The sequence below is a fragment of the Fukomys damarensis genome, unplaced genomic scaffold (assembly GCF_012274545.1).
Source record: "Fukomys damarensis isolate Sample0158 unplaced genomic scaffold, DMR_v1.0_HiC HiC_scaffold_21, whole genome shotgun sequence".
NCBI lineage: Eukaryota > Metazoa > Chordata > Mammalia > Rodentia > Bathyergidae > Fukomys > Fukomys damarensis.
Window position 1 is genome coordinate 18,467,128 of NW_022900933.1, and position 24,592 is coordinate 18,491,719.

The 24,592-nt window shown below is 49.6% G+C and overlaps 1 protein-coding gene across 1 annotated transcript in view; it reads left to right on the plus strand.

Moving 5' to 3' along the window:
* Esrrb (estrogen related receptor beta) overlaps positions 1–24,592 on the plus strand; it is a 100,027-nt gene that overhangs the window by 69,642 nt on the left and 5,793 nt on the right. The window contains exons 4-6 of the mRNA XM_033766694.1: positions 14,314–14,424; positions 14,909–15,070; positions 22,663–22,932. Coding sequence (XP_033622585.1) covers positions 14,314–14,424; positions 14,909–15,070; positions 22,663–22,932 — 543 coding nt within the window. The remainder of the gene's footprint in view (positions 1–14,313; positions 14,425–14,908; positions 15,071–22,662; positions 22,933–24,592) is intronic.

A 24,592-nucleotide genomic window follows, 5' to 3' on the forward strand; every position in this document is an offset into this window, starting at 1 on the left:
TCAAAGCCGGGTACCTGTAATTCCTACTCTTGGGAAGCTAAACTAAAGTAGAAGGGTTATGAGTTCAAGGTCATCCTGGATTACATATCAAGATTTTGTCTCAAAAAAGCCATAATAATGATAAAACATTGGGTGGATCCAGAAATACTATAGTATATGATATTTGGTAAAGTAAGGCTAAATTTCTATAACAGACTACCTTTCCACACTAAAACAACCTAGAAGGCTAGAAGTTGAGTTCTCTCTCGTTTTGACTGAAATAGTTCAAAAGCTGTGGTTACCTAGGACTGGTTGGCAGCTCTGCCATTCTTAGCCTGGGGCTTCCACTTGTGCTTTTCACCTCAAGACAGCCTAAAGGAGGAAAAGCCTACTCCAGGTCATTTGAAGGGAACATAGTTCTTTCAGTCACAACCCATTGGTGGAACCTAGTCACATAGTCACGCCTCTCTGAAAGGACTATGGGAATTGTAGTTTTCACCGGGGGTACCACATGCCAGATACCCAGCTGAGACTGTTGGTGTAAAAGAAACGAATAACATAGAGGATAAGCATTGTTTGTCAAAAATACATGTCAAACAAAGAATGCTGGTACCTCCACCCAGTGTAAGACAAAGAAAAGCACTCGTACTCCAGAGGTTTCCTTTTCTTCTTTCTCATCTTCATCGCCTTTTCTCTACCCCCTAAGGTAATCGTTGTCTTGTAGTTTGCATTATGTTCTTGCCTTTCTTTATAATTTTACCATTTATTTGTTTTGTTTTGTTTGTTTTTTGAGACAAGATCTAGCTGTGTGGCCCTGGCGGCCTTGAACTCACAGTCTTCGGCCTCAGCCTCCCAAGTGCTAGTATTACAGGCGTGCACCACCATGCCTGGCGGTTTTACCATATGTTTATACTTTAATGATTTTATGGGGGGGTTGTTTTAAATGAAATTATACTACATCTTATTCCGCATCATGATTATTTTAGTGTTTATGAGATGAAAGCTTGTTGTTGATCTGGATATGATGGTTCATGATTATAATTCGGGCATTTGGAAGGCTGAGGCAGGGGAATCCTGTCTCAAAATAAAGCAGCCCTGCTAGTTGCATGGTACTGTTATTCATTTAATTACCTTCCTTCCTTCCTCCCTCCTTCCCTTCTTTCCTCCCCAGAGCTGAGGATTGAACCCAAGGCCTTCATACTGAACTATATTCCCAGACTTTCTTACTTGTTTCTTTGGAGTAGAGTCTCTCTGAGTCGCCAAGGCTGGCTTACATTTTCAGTCTTTCTGTCTCAGCCTCCCAGAGTGCTGAGATTACAGATATTTGCCACCATGCCCAGCTTCAGGTTTGTTTCTGTACAGCAGAAGTCTAACTACTTTAGGTTTTGTAGACCATAGGTCTCTGTCCTATGTGCTTCACCCTGCTGTTGTACTGACACAGTAGGTAATGAATAGGCAGGGCTGTGTTTGGGTAGAGATGCAGGAGACAAGATTTGGCTCTTAGTCTGAGCCTGCCTTGCAAGCGCAAGGTTCCGAGTTCCATTCCTGGTACCACACACAAACGCGCACACGCGTGCGCACACACACACACACAAAACAAGACCACAGTTTGCTAACTCATGAGGTGTAGTATTTTGCAAGTGTGGGTTTTGCAGGTACTGAGCAGGTTTCCTAGCTGCTCATGCATACTGAAGGACTTCAGGACGTGTATCTCCAGCTTCATGGGAGGGTGATAAACTGCTTTTGATTTGGCTGTACTGATTTACATTTTTTGGTGATGCTTAGAGTGGAAACTAGGGGCTTGTGTGTGCATGGTAGGCAAATAGTCTTACCACTGAGATACATCCCTAGCCCTTTTTATTTTGAGTAAAGCTGAGTTGTCCAGGCTGGCCTGTAGCTTAAAATCATCTTGCTTCCACCTCCCTCCTGAAGAGCTGTGATTACAGCTGTGTGCCACTCAACCCGGCTCTGACTGACACTTTTATCACCTGTATTCAGAGACTCCTATTGCTCCATAATGTCACCAATGTTTTCTTTTTTTTTTCTTTTTGCTAGAATGTATAAAGCTGCTGATCAATATGCACTTTTTCCGCACTGAGATAAGCATATTTCATGCATTATAAGGATTCCTTTTCTATGGTGAGATGCTTGTATGAGGCTTTCTCCAAAATTTTCTGCTTTACTTTTTTCCACTGATATTGCAGAAATTCTTTATGTCCTCGGTGTATCATATGTAATGTTATATAACATACTTACATAAGTCGTTTTCCCGTTGTTAGTGTTGTAAAAATCTCCCCATTTATGTTTTCTCTCCCTTTATGGAATCCTTTGCTAAATGGAATTTGCCACTTCTAACAAACTTGAGTATGTCAATCTTTTCCTTTGCTTTATGTTATCTAAAAAACTTTTTCTTCAGCTGTTGGTATAAAGACACTTCCCTAGTCTACCTCCCCACATGGGTCTCCATGATTCTTCTGCCTCAGCCTCCCTGAGTGCTGGGATTATAGGCCTAGGACACGATGGCCAGACTGTAATCTTGACTTTGAGGAGATGCCCATCTCTCTATCCAGTCCTCCTTTACTGCTGCCCCCACACACCCCCATACCCTTGAAAGTGCCCTCTGTCCCCTCTGGGCCATGCAGCCTGGTTCTTCTCTGTAGGCATCTCCCTCGGCCTCAGCTGCATGCCATGTTCCCTGCCCCCTGTGCTCGTGGCTTCCCAGACTATGCTGGCTTCCTCTGCCCCTTACCTCATTACCGTGTGTTTTAGACTTAATGGCTCACTCTGCCTCTTGCTGACCTTTACATGTCAGAGCTATTTGAGTCTTGGGACCAGACCCTCTTCCCCACCTGCACCCTGCCATCATCTTTTCTAGATTAGGATAGGCACGGATAGATGACTCACTTCCAACCCCTGGCCTCGAGCCTTTCCTTGGATGCTTAGACTCAATATCTAACCACCCTGCTGGGACCCTTAGGGAGGAGCTTGAGGTTGGGACCATCCTGCCTTCACCACTCCCCATCTTCACCTAGGGATGTCACCTGTCCTCAGTCAGCATCCAGAATGTATTTCAGATTCTCCTGCTTTTCTTCCTCTCTGTGGTCACCATTCTGGAACCACTGGATCTTCACAGTGTCCTACCTGGACTTGTGATCTTGCTCTTGTCCTATTTCTTCTAAGCCTCACAGCAGCCCAAGCTCAATATGCAAGTCCGCCATTTTGTTTTCCACCATCCAGTGATGCTCCATTGACTTAGAATAAAATCTTCCAGGCCCAGCATGGTCCATCTTGCTGTTGATACCCAAGCATGACAAACTGCTTCCCGATTAGGACTTTGAGACTGTTCCTTCTGGGTAAACTGCTTTTCTGAAGGCTGGCTTCTTCTCATCCTTCTGCCCTGATTTAAATTCCGTAGTTTCAGAAAGACCTCCCATCGCTGGCTATTCTTTATCCCTTATATTTCATTGAACTTTTCCCAGTCTGAAATTATCTTGTTTGTGTGTGTGTTTGCTTTGGCACCTTCTAACAGTTTTTCTTTTTCTTTTTTAAGTTAGCATGTGTTTGGGACACATAGCGCATTCATCATGGGGAATTGGTACAAATAAAAATCACATCTTGATTTTTTTTTTAACTTTCCCATCCCCTCCTCTCCCATCTCCCCTATCCCCAGATCCCTTTCCCATCTCTGCATAGTATATCTCCGTTTCTTATCACCTTTTATTTTGCTCTTTAAATTATTTACACTTTGGGTTTCCCATGCCATATTTAACCTTTCTTGTCTGATTTATTTCACTTTTGGTCTCAAGGTGCATCCATTTTCCTACAAATGATTCAAATTTATCTTTTATGGCTGAGCAGTACTCCATTGTGTATACATACCATATTTTCTTTATCCATTCATCTTATTGGTGGGCATAGAGGCTGCTTCCAAGATTTAGCTATTACAAGTCAGTCATTTTCAATTCAGGTCACAGGATGGCAACTTACCTTTCAGTGGCATACCAGCCCTAGGGTGGGCAGTGGCTGCTTGGAGCCCATCATTGGAAGGCTTTGAGGCAAATGCTGACACCAGCAGGCAACAGCACCACCCCAGGCTAGAAAACAGAGGGTGGTAGCATAGGTGACAGGTATTTGCCATACTTGAGCTGGCCCCCAGGGCCTCACAGCCAGGGAATGGCAGAGCTCAGTGGAATGGAGTCTCCTTGGTGATGTGGGACTGCCCATTCCTAGCCTTGTTATGGACGCTTTGGCCAGTGGCAAAGCTCCAGCCCCTCTTCAAAGCAGAAGACAGGAGAGGAGGTCAGGAAGTGAATCTCACCTTTGGGTATACAATTTAGGATGTTTCAAAAGCTCAGGTTTGTTGAAATGTCCTTGGGGAAGTGGTGCCCAGGGTGAGAAGCATCCAGAGGACGGAGCAGAGGGACAGCAGATGCTTGTCAGTGGGCCAAATGCTGGGGCTCCATGTTACCAGGGCCCAGAGCCCTCAGTGAAGTTGGCAGGAGCACCAGGGTGTTAGACGTGGTTGTCTTAGGTTACCTGCCAGACTCGCTCCCCTGGCTTTTGGGGAGCCAGCTGTGAGAACCCTGGTCAGATAACGGTGTTGAATAAAGACCAAGACCTGGCATAAAGTCAGAGTCACTAAAGGAACTTGGAGAAAATACCCACTCCTGGGCATCTCCCCAGACGTCCTGATTCAGAACCTGCCTTGGAGGGTTAGTTTAGTTTGTGCTGTTGAGGGCTTTCCAGGGCATTCTGATGTTCACATAGGACTGGTGACCACAAGTTTAAGACCAAGGAGACACCTCCCATGGTGTTTCCTGGCTGTGTAACTCTGTGAAAGTTACCCAACATCCTAACTCTGTGTGCTCCTGGAATTGGTAATAACTCTGTAGTCACCCCCTCCACATGGTTACACAGCTCAGATGAGAGATGGATATGAACCGGCTTTGTAAACGGAAGCATTGTGCAGCGTGAACCTACTTGTATCGGCTGTTGAGTTGGGTGCTGATAGTAGAGGCAGCTCTGGATGGGGGCAGAGGAATGTCTTGACCTTGAACACTCTGCAGGGTCAGTGGGGATCCTGCCTGCCCCTAACCCCAGATAGGAGCTAGGGGACAAGGATGCTGGCCCTGAGGACTTTCCCCCTCCTTCCCACTCTGAGCTGCCCCTGTGGGAAGAGACATGATGGGGAGGGCAGTGCCAGGACAGGCTCGGGGCCAGGTGCAAGGCCATGCTTTGCGAAGCTTTGGCTGGTTATTTTTAGTGCCTGGATATAAAAGAAAGAAACTTAACTAGCCTTGGCTGCTGCCGCCCCTGCACATTTGGCTATTTTTACTTCTGAAAGACTGGGATCTCATCCAGCTTAGGGAAAAGGAGAAGAAAGGAGGGAGGTGGAAGGAGGCAGGAGTTATTTTATTTCCATTAAGAAATAAATCCGAAGCCTGATCTTACCAAGTCAGCAAGTGGGCAGCTGATCGGATCGGGACCTGTGAGCTTGGAACACTCTCTGGAGGCCTCTGGGGGCTAGAGAGGCCAGCAGATGGGGTGTGGCCTTGAGAAGTTGGGGACCCCCTCCCCTCCCCTCTGCCCAAGGAGGTTCTGCATTGGAGCAGCTTTGCTGTTTCCTGTGCCCTGAGCTGGGAGCCTGCATGCACCAGGGGCACCGGCCCAGTGACGAGGTTGTGGTCGGGGCAGATACAGCTGTGGCCAAGGGTGGTGTCTCTGTCTTGGGCTGGGCAGGGTGGTCATTGAGCTCTGGCTCTGGGCATAATCGAGGCAGCACCAGTGTAGGGGCTGTGTGCTTATGGGACCAGGTTTAGCCTCTCTGAACCTTAGGTTCCTGAGGGCTTTCACTACACCTGACCCCTGCTAGTTGCACTTGTAGGGATGCATCTCTTGGAAAAGCAGTTCATGTGATTTCCCACTGCCATCAACAGGCAAGTGAAAGGCAGGAAGGTACTATTAAGTGTGTACTGTGTACCAAGCCCTCTGCTACATGTGTAGTGTGTTTTATGTTGTTTAATTCCACTGCCCTTAGGTGAACTATTTCAAACAATTACTTTTACTTTATTTTTTACTTTACCTTTTTTTGGTACCAGGGCTTGAACTCTGGACTTGTGCTTGCAAGGCAGGCAGTGGCACCAGTGAGCTGAATCCCTGGCCCTAAAACAATTGCTTTTAATGGTGCTGGGGATTAAGCCCACGGAGCTACTTAGTCCTCAGCCCTTTTTGTTTTATTTTGAGACAGGGTCTCACTATGTTGCCCAGGCTGGGCTGGGCTTGGCTTACAGGTCTGCTCCACTGTTTTTCACAGCTTCCTTGAGATCCTACAATGGTGAAGCCTGATGGTCAACTTGATGGCCTTGGGAGCTGTGTGGGGGCTTCGGGTGTGTACAGCCAGGTCGCAGAGGTGTGTCCTTACCTGCCGCTCCCCTGTTCTGCTTCCTGGACACTGTCCCTGCTTCCACCTTGATCTGGTCTTGGAGCCAACCAATTGCGGATGGATCCTCTGAAATGGACCCCAACCAAACCTCTACTTCTTTAGGTTGTGAGTGTCGAGTATTTTGTTCCAGAGTCTAGAAAGTTGCCTATTACAGACACCATTCACCCATTTAAAGTGTATGCTTTGATGGGCTTTGGTATGTTGTGTTATTTTATGTGTGGCAAAATATGTATCACATAAAATTTTCCATTTAAAGCCTCTTTAGCTGGGGATTTAGCTCAGTGGTCCACCGGCTTCCTAGAAAAGGCAAGGTCCCAAGTTTGATCCCTGGTACCCCCGAAAATAAAATGAAAACCACTTTAACTGTTCAATTCAGTGGCACTCGGCACATCCACAGCGTTCTAGAACTTTCGTCACTGTCTGTTCCCAAACCTGCTCCTCGTTCCCAGTGGGAACGGTCTACCCACTACCCCCCATCCCTCCACCATCGCCAGCCCAATGTTTTTCTCTGAATTAACCACTCCAGATATCTTACAGAAGTGGAACTGCACAATGTTTTTAAGATGCATCCCTATTGTGGCCAAAAGGTATTTCTTTTTTATGGCTACTATTCCATTCTTTGTATGCACCCCTTTGTTCATCTGCCTGTCTCTGGATGGCCACTGGGGTTTCCAGTGGCTCCTGACAACATACATGCCTGCTCAAATCCCCACTTTTAGTTTTTGGGGTATATACCTATGAGTAGATTTCTTGGGTCAGATGATGTTTCTGTTTAGCTTTTCAAAAACACCAAACTTTGTTCTACACAGAGGCATGCTGTTTGACTTTTCCACTAGAATTTTTAATGTAATTTTATGATTTGTTTTGTTTATTGATTTATTTTTTGGTACCAGGGATTGAACTCAGGGCTTTACACTTGCAAGGCAGGCAGTGGAACTGCTGAGCTAAATCCCCGGCCCTCCACTAGTATTTTTTAATTAAACTTTTTATTTGGGGACTATCATACACTCATTTGCAGTTATAAGAAATAATACAAAAAGGGCCTCTGCTCCATTCACCCCAGTGATAACATCTTGCAAAATTAAATACAGTAATGTACAACTTGAACACTGACATTAGTATGATCAAGATACAGAATATCTCCAGGGATGAAATATTTTTAACAATAGTTAACATTTAATCGAGCACTTACTATGTACTGTCTATGATGTTCTAAGCACTAAAATACTGATTTCATTGAGGATTAAATTAGTTAGCATCCCTGTGGGGCAGGCTGTTATTACCCCCATTTTATAGATGATGAAATGGAGGCCTACAGAGGGCAGAAACTGCCCATCACTCCGGTAGCCAGAGCAGTCGGGGGTGATATGCAGATTGGATCCTGGGGCTATGGTAGTGTTTCTTCCTTCTGCTATACTTGAGTTACAAGATTGAGGGGTGCTCGCCTGTAATCCCAGCTGCTACTTTGGAGGCTGAGAAGGGAGGACTCCAAGCTTGAGGCCAGCCTGGGCAATTTAGCAAGAACCCCGTCTCAGTGCGAGAGTACTTGCCTGGAATGTGTGAGACCCTGGGTTCAGTCCCCAGTACTGCAAAGATGTAGGGGTTCCTCCCATGCCAGGGGGTCATGCTTTATCTGTCTTGGGCTTTCTGTCAGGTTTGGTTTCCATAGCACCATGCATTCCAGTGATTGGCGGAGCTTTTGTATTCACGAAACACTTTAGAAATACTAAATGTTGGATCTACACATATTAAGAGCTTAAACAGCATTTAACAATTGTTAAGTAAAGACTATATATGTATTACAGTATTTGGACACCTGTGACCCTACATATTAGCATTACTAATGGCTTTTTTAATACTCTGAAAGTACCAATGAAATGGTAAGATCTAATAGCCCCAGACAGTAATTGTAAGTTAATTAGGACTCTACATTTTAGAGATTTTTCTAATATATGAATACAAACAGTAAGGCAAGTCTGACTTCAAGTCCAAGACTCCTTTTGCTGGGCATTGTAGCATGCACCATAGCCCCAAACTCAAGAGGCTAAGACCGAAGTTATCAGAAGTTTGAGGTTGGCTCGGACTACTTAGACCCAGGGGGGCGGGGGAAGACATTGGGAAGTTGTATCCTAATTTAAAAAGTAATTGCCCTATGTATCAACCAGTGAAAATTGCTTTCTCTTGCAAGTTATGGACCTCCTGATAGCTGGTGGTTTAAGCACGATAAATAAAGTTGATTTCTCCTCCTAACAAGAGGTCTGGAGATGGGCAGTTGCTGGCATTGTGTGGTCTTCTCAGCCGAAGCATCGAGGACTCAAAACTATTTGTTTTTATTTTTGTGTTTTTCTCCTCTGATGTTCTTTGGTATCCTCAGACGCTGCCTCATAGTTACAAGGTGGTTGCCACAACTCTAGGCTTCACCTTCCAGGTCAGAACAGATATGCCATAACAATTGTATCAAATGTTTTTGTTCCTTTTATCCAAAAGCAAAATAATTCCCGAGACGCTCCACCATGAACGTCCCCATACAAGCCATTGGCTGTAACCAAGGCCATATGCCCAGGCCTCACTACCAGGGAGGCTGGGCGCGTGGGGAGCAGAACTGTTGGGACTGGCTAGGACATGTTGCCTCCACCAACAAAGTCCAGATTCTGTTGATGTGAAAGGGAAAGAAAGGAACAGAGGGCCGGGTGTGGTGGTGCATGCCTGTAATCCCAGCACTCGGGAGGCTGAGGCAGGAGGATCACTGTGAGTTCAAGACCAGCCCGGGCTACGCAGTGAGTTATAGAGCAGTCTGAACTACATAGTGAGACCCTGTCTCAAAAAACCAAAAACAAAAACAAAAACAAAAACAAAAAAAAAAGAAAGAAGAAAGGAACAGAAGGGGAGCAGACAGTAGTAATGCCCGTGAGATCCACCTGCTGGCTTCTCAGAGCACTGAGGGTGGGGACCCAGTCCATCCCTTATCTCTCAGAGAGGGGCGTATTTATTAAAAATATGAGCAGCCAACTTAATACAAGAAACACACACACACTGGCGAATGAGAAGTAGAAATACAGCTGACCTGTGTCTGTCTGGGCACCGTGCAGAGCAATTCACACATCTGCCCACCAATTCTGGCTTTGACCAACTGATGCGTCTTAGTTCAGAGCAGAATATGCCAATACAGACGGCCGTGTGGAAGACAGGGAGGTGACTGGCCGGAAACGGGGTGCTTGGTCGAAGAAGGAGGAGCCAGGGGATGTCCTCGTGCGTAAGAGGTGGCGGGGTGGACCGGAGCTGCCTTGGTGAATGGATGGCAGGTGGAGCGTGGTTCGGAGATGGACTACAGCTTCTGGGGATGCACCGCTTTGGGGGCCGGCAGGACAAAGGGCAGCTGTGGAAGGCAGGGGTCCTGAGGGTCCTGTTTCCCAGCTCTGAGGGGCATTTTCCAGATGGGTGAATTATCAGGCCCTTTACTACCCGCCACAGGCTTGTGCCAGGCTCAGGCCACAGGGAGAACCGAAAGTCCTTGCCCGGGAGGTGTCCTGATCCACTCGGGCAGCACACGCCTGCTTGGGGGAGTGCGAGTTGTCCTGTTTCTGTTGTCACTGCTGTCAGAGGATGAGCTGAGAGGACACAGTTGGCGCTGACCCTGCCGGGGTCTGGAAGGCTTCTCGCTGAGTGGGGCCTTTGGGGACGAACCCTCCAAAGCAGTGTGGGCAGGAGGGACAGGGCCACTGCCCCCTTCCCCAGGTCTGTGTCCCTCACCCTCAGTGATCTCAGACAAACCCTGACTGGGACAGGAGTGGAGGAGATGCAGCCGGCCTGGGCCATGTCCCTAAGAACACACTGAGTTGACAGCCAAAGGGCATGGAGGGAAGGAACTCGTGGTGGCCTGGGGACCGAGGGCCAGGTGAGTGCTGAGGCGCCAGGTGAGTGGGAGACACCTCCCGGCCTGCCGGAGCTGCCTTGCCACGAACCATGCAGCCATTGGTTGTTACCACCGCCTCCTTCCCATGCAAGATGGTGAAACAGGCTGGAGGGCCAGCTCAGCAAGGCCTGCGTCCCCCGGAGGCACCGGCTGTCCTGGAACCCGTCTCAGGTCCCCTGGCTGAGCGATTAGGGGATGTGCCCAGGGTGGGATGGGGAGAGCAGACACTGCACGCCAGGCTCCAGTTCTGCACGATCAAACCCCACAGACTCACTCTCTCTCCTTTTTTTTTTTTTTTCAAACAAAACAAGTTGGTAATTGATACGTTTATTGATCAGCGCCATTGACCACTGATCTGGAGGAGAAAATTTAGAGGGGAGTTTTTCTTTGCCTTCCCCTGGAAGGTCATGCATAGGGATGGAAAGGAACTTCAGTACTGGCTCTTACATCCCGAGCCAATGTTTTTTATTTGTACAGAGCACCTGCGTTACCTCTTCGGATTAAATAGGGTGATACGTACCTCTGCCCTGTGAATTCTTTCATTCAGTCTTTACTTAGTAATACATGTACAATTCCTCATGAACACATTCACCGTGGTTCATTATTGTTACTGTTCATGGGACTTAACCAGAAAGCCTTAATGGATGGATGATGATATGAACAGCACTGATTCCTATGTCCTAAGTACCCAGTGGGTACCAGGTACCGTGACAGATCCTGGTGGAGGCACCCTGCCTTTGGGGAACCTAGAAGCTCCTAAACAGTACTACCCTGTTGTGGCGCTTGGGAGGCACAGCATTCCTAAATTCGTCACCAAGGCTCAGGACCTGTATCAGGTCAGAGAACATTCCAGAAGGAGGCACGGGCAGATTTGGCAGCTGCCCATCTCCTTGCTTTATTGAGTTGTGGATAGTTGAATTAATTAATTTATTTCTTTATTATTTATTTTACAGTACTGGGGATTGAACCCAGGGCCTTGCACTGAGCTACATCCTCAGCTCATTTTTTTTTTTTTTAATTTGAGACAAGGTTTCATTAATTCATTAAATTTCTCAGGCTGAGCTCAAATTTTCCACCCTCCTGCCTCAGTCCTGCAAGTGTTGGGATGATAGGCACGCCCGGCTTGCTTTTATCTTTTGTTGAGTAAGGTCTTTCTTTGGCTGACAGTTACCTGGGTGAGGCTTGGCTGGTGGGAACAGAGGGTTTGTGAGGCTTGGCTCCTCCTGGACTCAGGAATGAGAGGACAAGCTGTACCATGCGTGGATAAAAGTGCTCATTAGATGGGAGCCCCCAACTGTCCTGTTGGCTAAGGTTTGGATTTTCACCTTGGTCTCGTCACCATTTCGGGGGGAGTAAAGCTCAGTTAAGGGGGACTTTGGCTCATAGGCAGGGGTTTTCTACATAGATGTGTTGCAGGGTGAGGGCAGAAACTTCCACCCAGAAAACCTCCCCAAAGCCTCAGATTTGTGAGTCTGCTCCTCCTGCTGTCGCTGCAGGAGCCAGGTATGTGCCGGGTCCGATTTAGCTGTCCCCAGAGGCCCAGGTTGCTGCTGGGCTGCCCTAGAGCCCAGGGCACTGGCCCAGACCCCACGTTGCATGCCAGTCCCCTTGCCAGGGAGCATTTCTGATTCTCTTGGGCAAGCCTTAGACAATGACACTTCCAACAAGCCCCAGAGATGGTACGTGTTCAGGCCGCACATTGAAAGAGAGGCATCACAGACAACCCGGCATGCTCTTCTTCCCGCGTGTGCCCATGGGATGCCTGGGGCTCCAGCTCTGCCCTGGAGCTTTCTTTGGCCACCAGCCAGCTCAGCCTGGGCTGGGATGCAGGCAGGTAGGAAATGCCAGGGAAGCCTTATGCAGCAGATGGTGGACCACCAAGGCCTGACCCCCTCTGACTCCAGAGCTGCTCCCAGCCGTCACTGCTCAGGAACACGAGCACTTGAGGCTTCCTTCACTGTCTGAAGCTGCCTGCGACATGCTTGTTGCACATTTTGCTCTGTGACAACCATGTCTGACCCTTAAGGCAGAAGGGCAACGGGTTGCTGGAGGTTCCTCAGAGGCTTGAGGACTGTATTTAACATGGAGAGGAGCTGGGAGCTGCCCATGCCCGCCAGGGGAGGGTGCTGCTGCCTTGTCAGGCCTCACCTCCTTCTGTCAGTGTGGCTCCACAGGGTGGCTGTGTTACAGGGGCACAGTCCCAGACCAGGTGGCCTCAGTGGAGGAGTTACTGTTAAATAGTAATTGGGGATGGGATCCCTCCGTTGTTTTTTTTTTTGTTTAGTTTAGTTTTAAAAAAAATATTCACTATAGCTATGCGCAGTGTCAGGTACAACAGTACCGGGTTTAGGGGGTAGAAAGGATGTTGTTGGTGCAAGTGCTGAATAGCAGCTGGCCCAAAGAGAGTGCCTGCAGGTGGCCTCAGGGTTCTGTGGGCTCCTGCCTTTGCCCTGAGAAGAGGAGAGGGGCTGGATCCCCTGGCTGGTTGGGAACAGGTGTCCTCAGCATTCCTCATCCTGAAGTTTCTTAGGGCGAGGAGCAGTTAAAGGAACTGTGCCTGCCCTCCCCACAAACTCTTTTGACTTGGTGTTGCTATCACCGATGTTCCAGGTACTTGGACAGATTAGCTGTGTGTCCTATCAAAAAACAGCCAGAGAATCACCCCTGGTGTGAATGGGATCAAAACCATGGTTCTATTTCCATATTTCCCCCAAAATAAGGCCTGCCCAGAAAGCAAGTTCTAACATGATTTTAGAAGAGACATCCCCTGAAAATGAGCCCTTGTTTTCTGAGTAGATCTTATTTTGGGTGAGAAGGAGTAGTTAGGGTTACTCGGCCTTTTCTTGTTTCTTCTGGAGAATGGCCAGGGCTGGCTTGCCACCACCCGGGATCTGGGGACAGAGAGACATAGGACACGGAGAAAGACTTCTGCCGCAGGCCCGTGGTTTCCTCAGATCTGGAAGTGAGTTTGTGGGCAAGAGGCAACACTCTTGACCTCTGGGGAACGAGCAGAGGTTGAAGGTGGCCCGTGAGGCTGAAGTAGCAGCCGTGCTTTCCTTCTCTGCTGCTGACTTAGGTTTCACCAAAGTCCACTTCGTGGTCAGGAGAAGAGCTGTTCGTGGTAGCTCAAGTCCAGGAGTCCAGGAAGGGGCCTTGCGTTAGGGCTAGCCCAGGAGATCCTAGGACGCAAAAGCAGAAGTGGACCCCAGCACTGCACTTCTGCTCTGCCCGCCGCTCTCTCTGTCCTGCCCTCTGGCTCCTTCTGTTAGTTCCATCAGTTGGTGGCCGGTGTGAGCGCGTGTGCCTTGGGGTGCGGTGCCCACGTGAAGCCCCACGTCCTCGATCTGCGGCTGGGAGGCGTCTGTCTAGACAGCAGGAGCTGCAGCTGAGGCTGGCTTCTGGAAGGCCGTGTGGGCACATTGGTGGTGATAGGGCTCTCTCAGGACCCACGCTCCTGGAAATTGATGTCAGCATGGAGGAGCCACGATAGCTCCTGAACCCGCTGCCGAACGATCTCTAGTCATGGGTTTCCCAAGGGTGGCCCCCCTGTCCTGGGGGACACTGTGAAACACTCTAGAGCCCTGTCCCCACATCTCGGTGGGACTCAGAAATTGACATTGGTAATGATCACCCACCCAGATGCTGCGTCGGTGGAAAGTCTGAAGGTGCCCGTTCTCTAGGGAAGTCCCGCCCATGCAGAGACATTGTGTCCCTTTCTGGACGCCAAGTTAACTTAACAGAAACACAGAAACATACTGTGACTTCTTCCCCCGCCACCTCGTAGAGGGTTTTTTGTTTTTGTTTTTTTTTTTGTTTTTTTTGAGACCTAAAGACTCTAGGGCTGGAGGTTGTCTGGGATGGGTTTCAGGAGGCTGCTGAGGCTGGACAGGCCAGTCAGTGCTGAAATTCTGAAATTGGCGCTAGCAGCCCTGGTGGGGTTGACTGACTCCTGACACTGTCTCTCTTTCCTCCCTAACAGGTGTGCGCCTTGACCGAGTGCGCGGAGGCCGCCAGAAATACAAACGAAGGCTAGACTCAGAGAGCAGCCCGTACCTGAGCTTACAAATTTCTCCACCTGCTAAAAAGCCATGTGCGTACCAGGGCGATGTACGCGCCTTTCCTAGCTTCTGTACCTGGAATATCCAGCATCCTTTAAGGAAATGCCATCTCCTCGCCACTGGGTCACGGGACACTGTGGATCTTGGGGAGGGGACAACAGTGCCTGGCATTGTCACCCAGCTTTACTCAGGCCTCTCCACACGGATGGCACAGGCTGTGACCCCGTGTGAAGCACAGGCCCCGCCCAACAGCAGCTCCCTTCCTCCCTGACCCCAGGGTACTATGCAAGTTTCTCAGGAAAATTCCTTGGGCAGCTTCTCTTGGATGGGATCGCCTAATAGCCCAAATCACTGCCATCTGTGACTTCGTGGCGTTGCATGGGCAGGGAGATTCTGGCCGAATTGAACCTTCCTGGGGCTGGTAGGAGCCTGAGTTTTCTTCCTGACCACCCCAGGCTCCACACTGCCTGATCCCTCTTTTTCTCAGGCATTTACCTTTCTTTCTGGTCATCGCAGTGACCAAGATTGTCTCATACCTACTGGTGGCTGAACCAGACAAGCTGTATGCCATGCCTCCCGCTGGCATGCCTGAGGGGGACATCAAGGCCCTGACCACCCTGTGTGACCTGGTGGACCGGGAGCTCGTGGTCATCATTGGCTGGGCCAAGCACATCCCAGGTGAGTCATGAGGCTGGGAAGGTGTGGCCATGAGCTGTTAGCCAGACTCCCCAAGGTCTGCCATGGCTGTGGCCCTGATGCATGGCACCCAGGTGGCCTATGAGATCCTTCAAAGCCTGCTCTTCCTTGGGACCCTTGACTCTCCTGTAGGATTGAAGAAGAGTGAGTGTTTGGAAGGCTCAGGAATGCTTATGAACTGCTGCAGGCTCTAGCGAACCAGTTCTTATTTCGGAAGGCGCTATGAGAACAAGTTTCCTAAGGGACAGAGGGTAGGGTTCTCCTGTAGGCCTTATTGGACTGTGCTAGAAAACAATTTGCAAAAGGGATTGGCTCTTTTTCATTATCTAGAGCAAGGCACAGAGAAGCGTGGAATTGGGAACGAGATGGAAGTCAAATTGTGAGTTTACAGCTTCCTGGCTGTGTAACCCTGGGCAGATCCCTTGACTTCCAGACTGGGAGTACAAGAGCACCTGCTTTGTTTGGAGCCCTGGGCAGTTGCTTGCTCACTATTGCATTACCCCTGCCTGCTGTCTTGCAGCAGCTGCCACTTTATTTGGATTCCACCATTGCAGCAGCATTTTTGTTGTTGGAAGTACATGCAGTGTGCTTCCGGGCATGTGAGCTTCTCCACACTCCGTGTGGGTCCAGACCCCACTCTTAGTCTCTCTTGGTCTGGGTAAAGCTGTGAGCCCTTCTTTATTTTTGTAGACACAGATACCTACAGGTTGTTAAACTATGCACACCTTAGGGATCTTTCCCCTTTGCTTCAACAACCTGGCTCAGTGTGGTAGAGACAATCCTGTCACTCTTATGGCAGTGACACCTCAACCCCAACCCTATGAACCCTAGTTCTCTGTGACATGGGACAGTTTATGTTTCGGTCTGCAGATCCTGTTTTTGTTTGCCATGCTGTGGAAGATAAATATAGCATGCATGAAAAGTATCCTGGATGTTAAATGCCAAAGCCCACAGTTGGTTAAGTTGAATTAAAAAGTCCTGTGTGACACCTTGTGTGTGCGATTTACAGGAAGGAGCCTTCCTGTGGACAGGGCCTTGCAGAGAGAATGGGTGGTCTGGAAGTGCTGCTGGCTGCCCCCTGCCTGGCAGTAAGCCTAGGGGACTTCCTGGTGGTCTCGGGGTATTCTGACTTGGAAGTGGGTTTGCCAGGGGCCCAGCCAGTGTGCCCCTCGCTAAGGAGCTCAGCCTCTTGGGGATTACACACGCAGTAGTTTCTGAATCTGCCCAGTGCTGGCTCAGCACACATATGTGGGGTCAGGCCTCTGCTAAGACACCTCAGCCTGGATTGCTCCACTAACCCAGGGCCAAATTGGGCACACCTACGCCTGCCCTGGCTCACTCTCCTATTTCCGGTGGAGTAGATACTGCATCCTAGGGATGGCTCAGGAGTGGCGCCTGGCGGTCCCCAGGGTCACTGCTTCTTCCTTCCATCACCCCGCCCTTGTAACATCTCCAAAGGAAGGGATAGGACCAGGAGACCCTATCTCTTTGCCCCTGTCCTACCTGTGCCCAAGGGGCAGAGCACAGTGGATGCTGGGAACGTAGACTTTGGAATCAGGTAGCCTGGGCACCCTTCCCTGCTCTGTTCTTACTGGCCTTGTGCAAGATACTTAATTTTTCTAAGCTTTAGTGTCTCCATTGGTAAAGTGGCACTCCTAATAGAGCTCTGGGAGATTGCTGGGTGGATGCAGCCTGCTCATTGGGCGCTTGATAAATGCCAGAGACTGTTGCCGTGTGTGGCATTGTTACCAGTGATAAAAGCCCACTTTTCCACCATCATTTCTCTTAATCCAAAGATGAATTCCTTTGTCTGTCTTGGATTGTAATTTGCCTATTTTGCATAAATCTGCATGCTGAAATTATTTGGGTCTGACCTTCCAGTGTTTAAGGTAAAATTAATTAATGAAATCTCCTGCCACCGTGTATAAACCTCATATTCAGAGCAACGACATATCAAACGCCTCATGTTTTTAAACAAATCAACTTAGTCCCATCTCAGTACATGCCAAGCTCATCTACAGACAGGCTTAGCGGCCCTGGGAGAAGACGAGAGAGGGAAAAGGCTGGTTAGCAGGGAGCACAGAGCGGGAGCTCACCCGAGGCCTGGGCTGGCTCCTAAACATTCTGGTTCTGGGACAGACAGAAAGAAGGACCGGCCACTTCACTGTTTAGGATTAGAGTTCTGAGGAGGCCACTGTCCTTAGACAGAGGGACCATGTCTTAACGTTTCAGTGGCATCCAGCCTCTGGTGTACAGAAGATACTACACGCTTGCCTTTATGTTCACAGAGTAAGCACTCAGGTGTGTGTGTTAGGGTTTCTTGCTAAGAGCTGTGGCAGAGACCCACGATTCAGAGTGCCCCTTATTTGTGAAGGATATGTTCCAAGACCACCGGTAGGTGCCTGAAACCTAGAGGTTTGTATGCCTGAGTCCTCTGTACAGATCATGTTTTCCTGTATGCCTTGCAACACGGCCACATAGTGTCAGAAGCAAGCTATCCTTTCGTGTCTTTGCCCTGGTGGCTCCTACTTTTGTGTTTGGGGTCCATTATTAAGTGAAGCGAGGGTTGCTGCAACACATGTACTGTAATACTGTGACAGTTGACCGGGTCACTGAGTGGCTACCAAATGAGCAATGGGTGGGTAGCAGATACAATGTGGATACACTGAACAAAGAGATGATTCATGGCCTGGGCAGAACACAGCATAGCATGAGATTTCATCGTCATTCAGAAGGTTGCACAATTTTAAATTTATGGATTGTTTCTGGAATTTTCTACTTAATATTTTCTGATTGTGTTTGACCTGAGGTAACTAGAACCTTAGAATGTGAAACGGCAACCATAGATTAATTTCCATCTTAGGGAACCTCTTAGAACTAGGGTGAGTTCCATGGATCTTGGTGTGGCCCGTGGTGATTGCTCTGTAAAACAACCATTGCTTGGGTCCATTTGTCACCTTACTCCAAACCAAGATTTTTACCTTGAGTTGGATTTTTCTGGAGGGCAAGTCCAAGTTTCAGAGCATCTGTCTAATATGTCCTGTGAGCAAGAGATTAGAGTGAGAGCCAGCAGCCTCTAACAGGCAGGGAAACCCTTGGTGAACTTCAGCCTCTGCTCAGTATTAGCTGGATACCTGCCCGTCTGGCCAGGAAAACCTATGTGGGGAGTCGTCGCCACTCCTGCCCAGCCTAGGCCCCACCTGCAGGGCATCCCCAGAGGCCTCCTTGCCAAGGGTCCCCTGGGGAACTTGCTCCCAGGTAGCCGCCGTCTGGCTGGATGAAAGATGAGCCAGTGAGTGAGAGCAGCTGTGGTGTCTGAAGTGGCCCCAGACCCTGTAATTACGTCTCCCTTTATTACCTCTCTAATGGTCCTCCAGGTCCGTGCGGATGGTCATGAATTAACAGATTATGAACTTCACTTGCCACAAATTACGTGCTGCTGCTGCTTCTTTCTTCTTCAATTCTAGGAGCTTGTTGTGCTAGATCACTGGGGGTTGGGGACTGGGGTAGGGCCCGAGTGTTGTTACATCTGCCAGGCAGGTAAAGCAATTTCCCTGGGGCACAGAGCTCCGGGTGAGAAGCCTGGGAGCCAGGACCTTGGCATGGGCAGTGCCACTCAGGTCAGTTCTGCCCACCCAGGGGCCTGCTGGTTCAGATCCCTAACTACTCTGCGAAGGAGCGGCCGTCCAGTGGGAGTGGATGGTGCTTTCCTGAAGGGCAGGGAGGAGTGCCTCGGCCTCGGCCCCTTTGTTTGGTTTTTAAATTAAAAAAATAGGATGCTTCTAGTGAAGATACCAGGCAGAGGTGGCAGACGTTGGAAATTCAGTCTTTGAAATTCCACCTCTGATCGGCCTTCTGGGAATTTTCTGCACCTGTACAACCACCATGTTTGTGGCTTTTTTTGAGACCAGGTCTCGCTGTGTACTTCAAGTGTGCCTTGAACTCACTGTGTAGCCCAGGCTTGGAACTCATGGTGATTCTCCTGCCTCTGCCTCCTGAGTGAGTGCTAGGATTACAGACACGCACTGCCACAACCACTGCTCAACATCCCCGTTTCCTCTTAATTAGATAAAGTGGTACTGTGTTCTGTGCGCTAGGCGGAGTTTGAAGTGTTCCACACGGGGGCTCATGTAGCACGAACAGCCCCACGAGGAGAGTGCTGTCATTGTCCCCATGGTACAGATGGGGAAACCGAGGCTGGGGTTGTGGCTCTGCCCTGGGTCATCTCAAGTGGTCCACAGAATGAGGATTCTGACAGCCTGGCCCTGGAATCTGCTCCTAAGGCCAGCGCCCTCCTGCTGCTGAATGTCTTCGTTCGCCACAAAACGTTCTCCTTCATTTTTTCTGGCCATTTCTCGTGCGCTGTTTGTTTAGCTGAAAGTTGCATTTATGTAATAATTACTCCTATCACCCAAGTTACGTTTAGGTTATTTTCTGCTTTGGGTCATTTCAAACAGTGATCTAACTCCAGCCTTTTATATTTATCTTTTGCATATATTTCTTTCTGCAAGCCGTTCCTAGCAGTGGCTTTACTAATAAATTGGAGGTTTATGGTTATGACTTAGTTTTAAACATCTAAGGCATTGACAGGATCCAAAAGCCAAAAGTCAACAGAAATGTGTACACAGATAGCTCACCTTCATCCCTGTCTCCTCCTGGGCCCTCCTAGCAGGAGCCACGTTTGTTTCTCGATATTTTTTCTAGTGGTCCTTTTCACACATTAGAAAACATTGGAGTTATTTCAGTGTATGGCACAGATGGCAAACACACCCTCCACCTCCTTGCACAAAGCAAAGCAGCCTGTGTGTGCAGATCATCGTGTTAGGGTATACGTTTGGGTTTTCAGAGCTCTTTCCAGTACTTTGGTAGGAAGGTAGAGAGGACCTGGGGCCGAGCCCTGTGCTCAAACCAGCCTGGCAGAGGGGCTGAACCAGCCTCCCGTGGGAGCATAGCCATCGCCACCACCACAGCAGATCCCTCACTCCAACACGATCATGGGCAGAGGCAGCCAAACCTGGACTGGAGCCCAGGCACCTAAGGGGCTCTAAGAAGTGTTTGGGTGTGCTTTCTGCCAGGCACAGTCCAGGCCTTTGGTATTTGTCCGTTTTCTCCTCTGCTGTGAGCCCTTGTTGGACCCCTCTTGGGTACAGCCTGGCCTCCATGCTCCCTGTGGGAGCTCAGGGCTAGGGCTGGCAGTGGGTGCCTCATAGCCAGCGGTGCCCTCGTCTGCCTGCTTCAGAGCTCAGCCCCTCACGCGCCCCTCTGCAAGGCCTTCTGACTCCTTTGGGGACATTGCCTTTGCATGTCCTGAGAGCCTTCCATTCACTGTGGCTCTTCTTACCATCAGAACTTCCTGCTCACAGGACACTTGGTGACACAGGGCCTATTATTCACCATGAACTCTTGAAGGCAGGGAACAGTTCTGCTTAAACACAGCATGTGTCCCCAGTGCTTGCATGGACCTGGCAATAAGTAGGTGCTCAGTAAATATGTGTTGACTGACCACAGGGGCGGAATGTTCTGGTTTTATCCTTGTAAGGATTGTACCTGTATGGCTCACCTCACTGAGATCTTTTCTCCTGCATTTCCTGCCTCACCCTCCCTCTCTGGCATCTCTTGGTTCAGTTGTCTGTTAATTTTACCACCTCTGCCTTCCTCCTCCATCTTCCCTTTCAGTCTGTCTGCTTTCACACCCCCTCCTGTGTGGTCCAGCACCCCCCATCCTCCCATTCTGGCTGATTGGTATCTGTTAATTAATGTCGCCCAAGGCCTCTCTCCAACTCAGAGACCTGATAAGGGAAATTGGATGTCCATTTCTATCTATCTTTTATTACCTCCGGCTCCCCCAGCTCCCCTGGACGGCTGTGCACCCTCTCCTATGCTAGGAATATGGACAGCAGCACACACACAGCTGACCCCTGTATCCCAGCCTCTCCCCCAGATTCCAGCGGTAGGCAGAGAGCCATGGCCCATGTTGAACAGATGGGACCAGCACCGTGGTGGCTGCATTAGGAAGGCAGAGGATAAGGGTGGTCTGCCCCAGGAGCACAATGGTAGGCTGGAGTGCTGTACTGAACAGAAAACAGCGAGAGACGGGACGGCAGCTAAAAGGGGCACGGGCTGTAGAAGCCCCAAAGAGATGGGCCATGCAGGAGCTGGGGCCCCTGAGCTTCTAAGCAGGGCCTAAGGGGAGTGAGCAATGCCAGCGGCAGCATAGTGACGACCACCTGAGCCTTGCCCACACCCTGGCGCCAGTGTGTGCTGGGAGCACTGCTGAATGCTACTGTATATGCACCCTGTGTTCATTTTCACCTCACCCTTAAATCAGTGAGCGGCAAGCAGGCAGGCAGGGTTCTAAGGAGTCTCTCCAGGAGCAGAATCACCCTGGAAACATCTCTTTTCAGTTCCTCATGCATGGTGCAGATGTCTCTGTGGCTACTCTTCCTCCTTTTGATAAATCTGGCATGACTAGTGTTGGAATCAATCACTCTGTCTTCAGTTGAGGCCCCAGTGAAGTCACTGCCATGCATTTAGTGGTTACGATGTTTGAAAATCAGTCAACTTACTTTCTCTCTCCTATCCTCTTGTGAAACAAGTTAAGTACTAAGTTAAGACCACATACAAGGCAATTCCAGTGTGGCATCTTCATTTGTGATCACCTGCATAATCATCTCAGCAGCTGCACAGTTGCTTTCTTTGCCTGTAATGTTGTGCCTATTTCGTGGATGAGAAGGCTGAGGTTTGCAGCAGTTGCACGGCTTCCACAAGGTCCGGTGCAGCTAGCACATGGGGTATCGGGGCTCAGGGCCAGCCAGGCAATGTCTGCAGAGTATTGAAGCGTCAGTGTCACAGTTCTGGCTCCTTCGCTTCCTCCAGTCTCCTTTCATTGTGGAGCCAGCCTTCTACAAGCAGGGAGGGGACGCCCCAGTGATTCCCAGCTCCCCAAACAGCTCCTGGGTCATCATTAAGGGAGAGCGATGGCTGGAGGTGGAGAGTGTCTGACTTCTCTGGGGAAAGGCTGCCCTGAGAGAAAGTGGCCTGGTCTCCCGGTGGGCCCTGGCTTCTGCAGATGGCTGGGAACAGCTGAGTCCTTCCTGGATGGCTATGGGTCTCAACAGCTGAGACTTCTCAGAGAGGACCAGGTGTCATTTTAAAGCACGAAGCGACCCCACCACCTGATTTGAAGGAGAGAGGATCCTGGAAAGTCCCAGAGTAGAAGGGACCCTTTACAGCCACCTCCTGATTCAACTATGAATTCAGTAACTCTTAAATTACAGATGCATTTAATTAATCACGAAACCTCTCCAGACATTTGAAAAATACCCTAGAACTAACAATCACAATGATGATAACAACTGTCAACATTGACTGAACCCTTATTAGGTAAGCCTTTTCCACGAATTCCAAGTCTGACTCATCCTCCGAGGGAGAGCAGTAGTTTAGCAGCTCCGCAGCGATGCCCCTACCCAGAAGGATCTGGAGATGCCAGGAACGCAGCCTACTCCCGGCCTCCAGGGAGGCCCCGGTCAATCCTCCTGACTGCTGCTGCCCTTCTTGTCCCTCCTCTCCCACAGGCTTCTCGAATCTCTCGCTGGGGGACCAGATGAGCCTGCTGCAGAGCGCCTGGATGGAGATCCTTATCCTGGGCATCGTGTACCGCTCCCTGCCCTACGATGACAAGCTGGTGTACGCCGAGGACTACATCATGGACGAGGAGCACTCTCGCCTGGCTGGGCTGCTGGAGCTCTACCGCGCCATCCTGCAGCTGGTGCGCAGGTACAAGAAGCTCAAGGTGGAGAAGGAGGAATTTGTGACACTCAAGGCCCTCGCTCTCGCCAACTCAGGTAAGGGCAGAGTGGGGCCTGCAGGAAGAAGGTAGGGGAAAAGCTTCGGGTGGTCCAGGGACATCTCTGGGGGTGTGGAAACTGAGACTGGGAGAAGGTGAAGAAACGTCTGGGGTCACAGTAAAAATTTTGCATCAAATTCCAAAATGAACCCAAGCTTATCCCTACCCCCTGCATCTTCAACCAGATTGTCTGGGCATAAGAAAATGGATGATGGGTTCCCAAATGAATGGTTTAGTATGGCATTAAAAAGGAGGGTTCACTCCATTTGTTCAATATCCACCAACCTCCAGCTGCATTGTCTGGGGTGTGGGGCTAGGAACTGGGTGAGCTGTAATGTCATCTGTGCCCGCACAGAGAGCCTCCACGCCATATGGGGTTCTGGGCTGAGTGCTGCGGGTGCAGGAGAAACACAGGGTCCCTATCCGAGAGCACGGGTCAGGAGTGCACTCAGGTGGGAGAGACTCGCCTAGGTTTGGGGTCGGACAGATCCAAGTTCAAATTCTGTCTCTGATGCTAGCGCCAAGATCTCGGTCAACTTAGTACCCTCGTGCGTGTGTGTGCGTGCGTGCGTGCATGTGTGTGTGTGTGTGCGTGTGTGTGTGTGTGTGTGTGTGTGAGGTGGGGATGCTCCGCGTACCTTCCTCAGGTACTTCTGTGAGTATTAAAGACAGCAAAAGGGGACATCCTTAGCCCAGTGCCTGGCCCAGAGGAAGTGCTGACGTACTGTGGTTATGGACGTTCAAGGAAACAAAGTTTTAGCAGACAGAAGAGACACACACAGGATGACCAGCTGCTTTGCTCCACACTGCCCACCTTTTACTAACAGTGCCAGGAAGCCCTGCAGTACCTGGCAAACCAGGACAGCCAGTCACCCTAACACGGCTTCATGGTGCATGCAGGGGACACATGGATGCCTCACTGAGTGCTTTACCAGTTCATGCTCCCACCCCCAGCTTCTGAGTTTTGCTGCTGTCCCTTCACCTGACTCGCCTCTTAGCTATGTCAGCCAGTGGAGGAACAGCGTCTAGAGCAGAGCCCTCCACGGCGCAGGCCTCACCTTCCCTGAGCTCTCCGGCTCCCCACTTCCTTACTGCTGAACACACAGCCTGCCTCGGCCCTGGACTCCAGTCTCTGTCTCAGGCTCTGCTCCTGAGGGATCTAACCCAACACAGGGAAACATTTTGTTTTGTTCAGTTGCTTTTATTTAATAATAAATAAATGCAGAATAATAAAACTCCGCATACTTTCGGAGAGATCAATTGTACTTTCAGATTCCAAAGCTGTAACGTATTTGTTGGGGAAAACTCATGCTGTGTTTAAGTATAGTTCTAGATTAACAGAGTAACAACAGACAGTGTGTAGAATTCCATTTTTCACCCCATCTCCAGTGTAGTTTCCTCTCAACATCTTGCATTAGTAATTTGTGAATTAGAGAGCTGATATGGATGTGTTATTCTTAACTAAAGTGCATAGTTTCCATTAGGGCTTGCTCAGTTGTTGTACCCATCTATGGGTTTTGACAACTTATAATGCCATTTCTCCCCCGTGACACCAGGAGTGTCACCGGCCTGTGCTTCACGTCTGCAGAGGGAAGCACTTTAGCCACCCTGTAGAGGTTTAAAGCATTGACTTCATCGTCAGCCAGATCCGGGTTCAA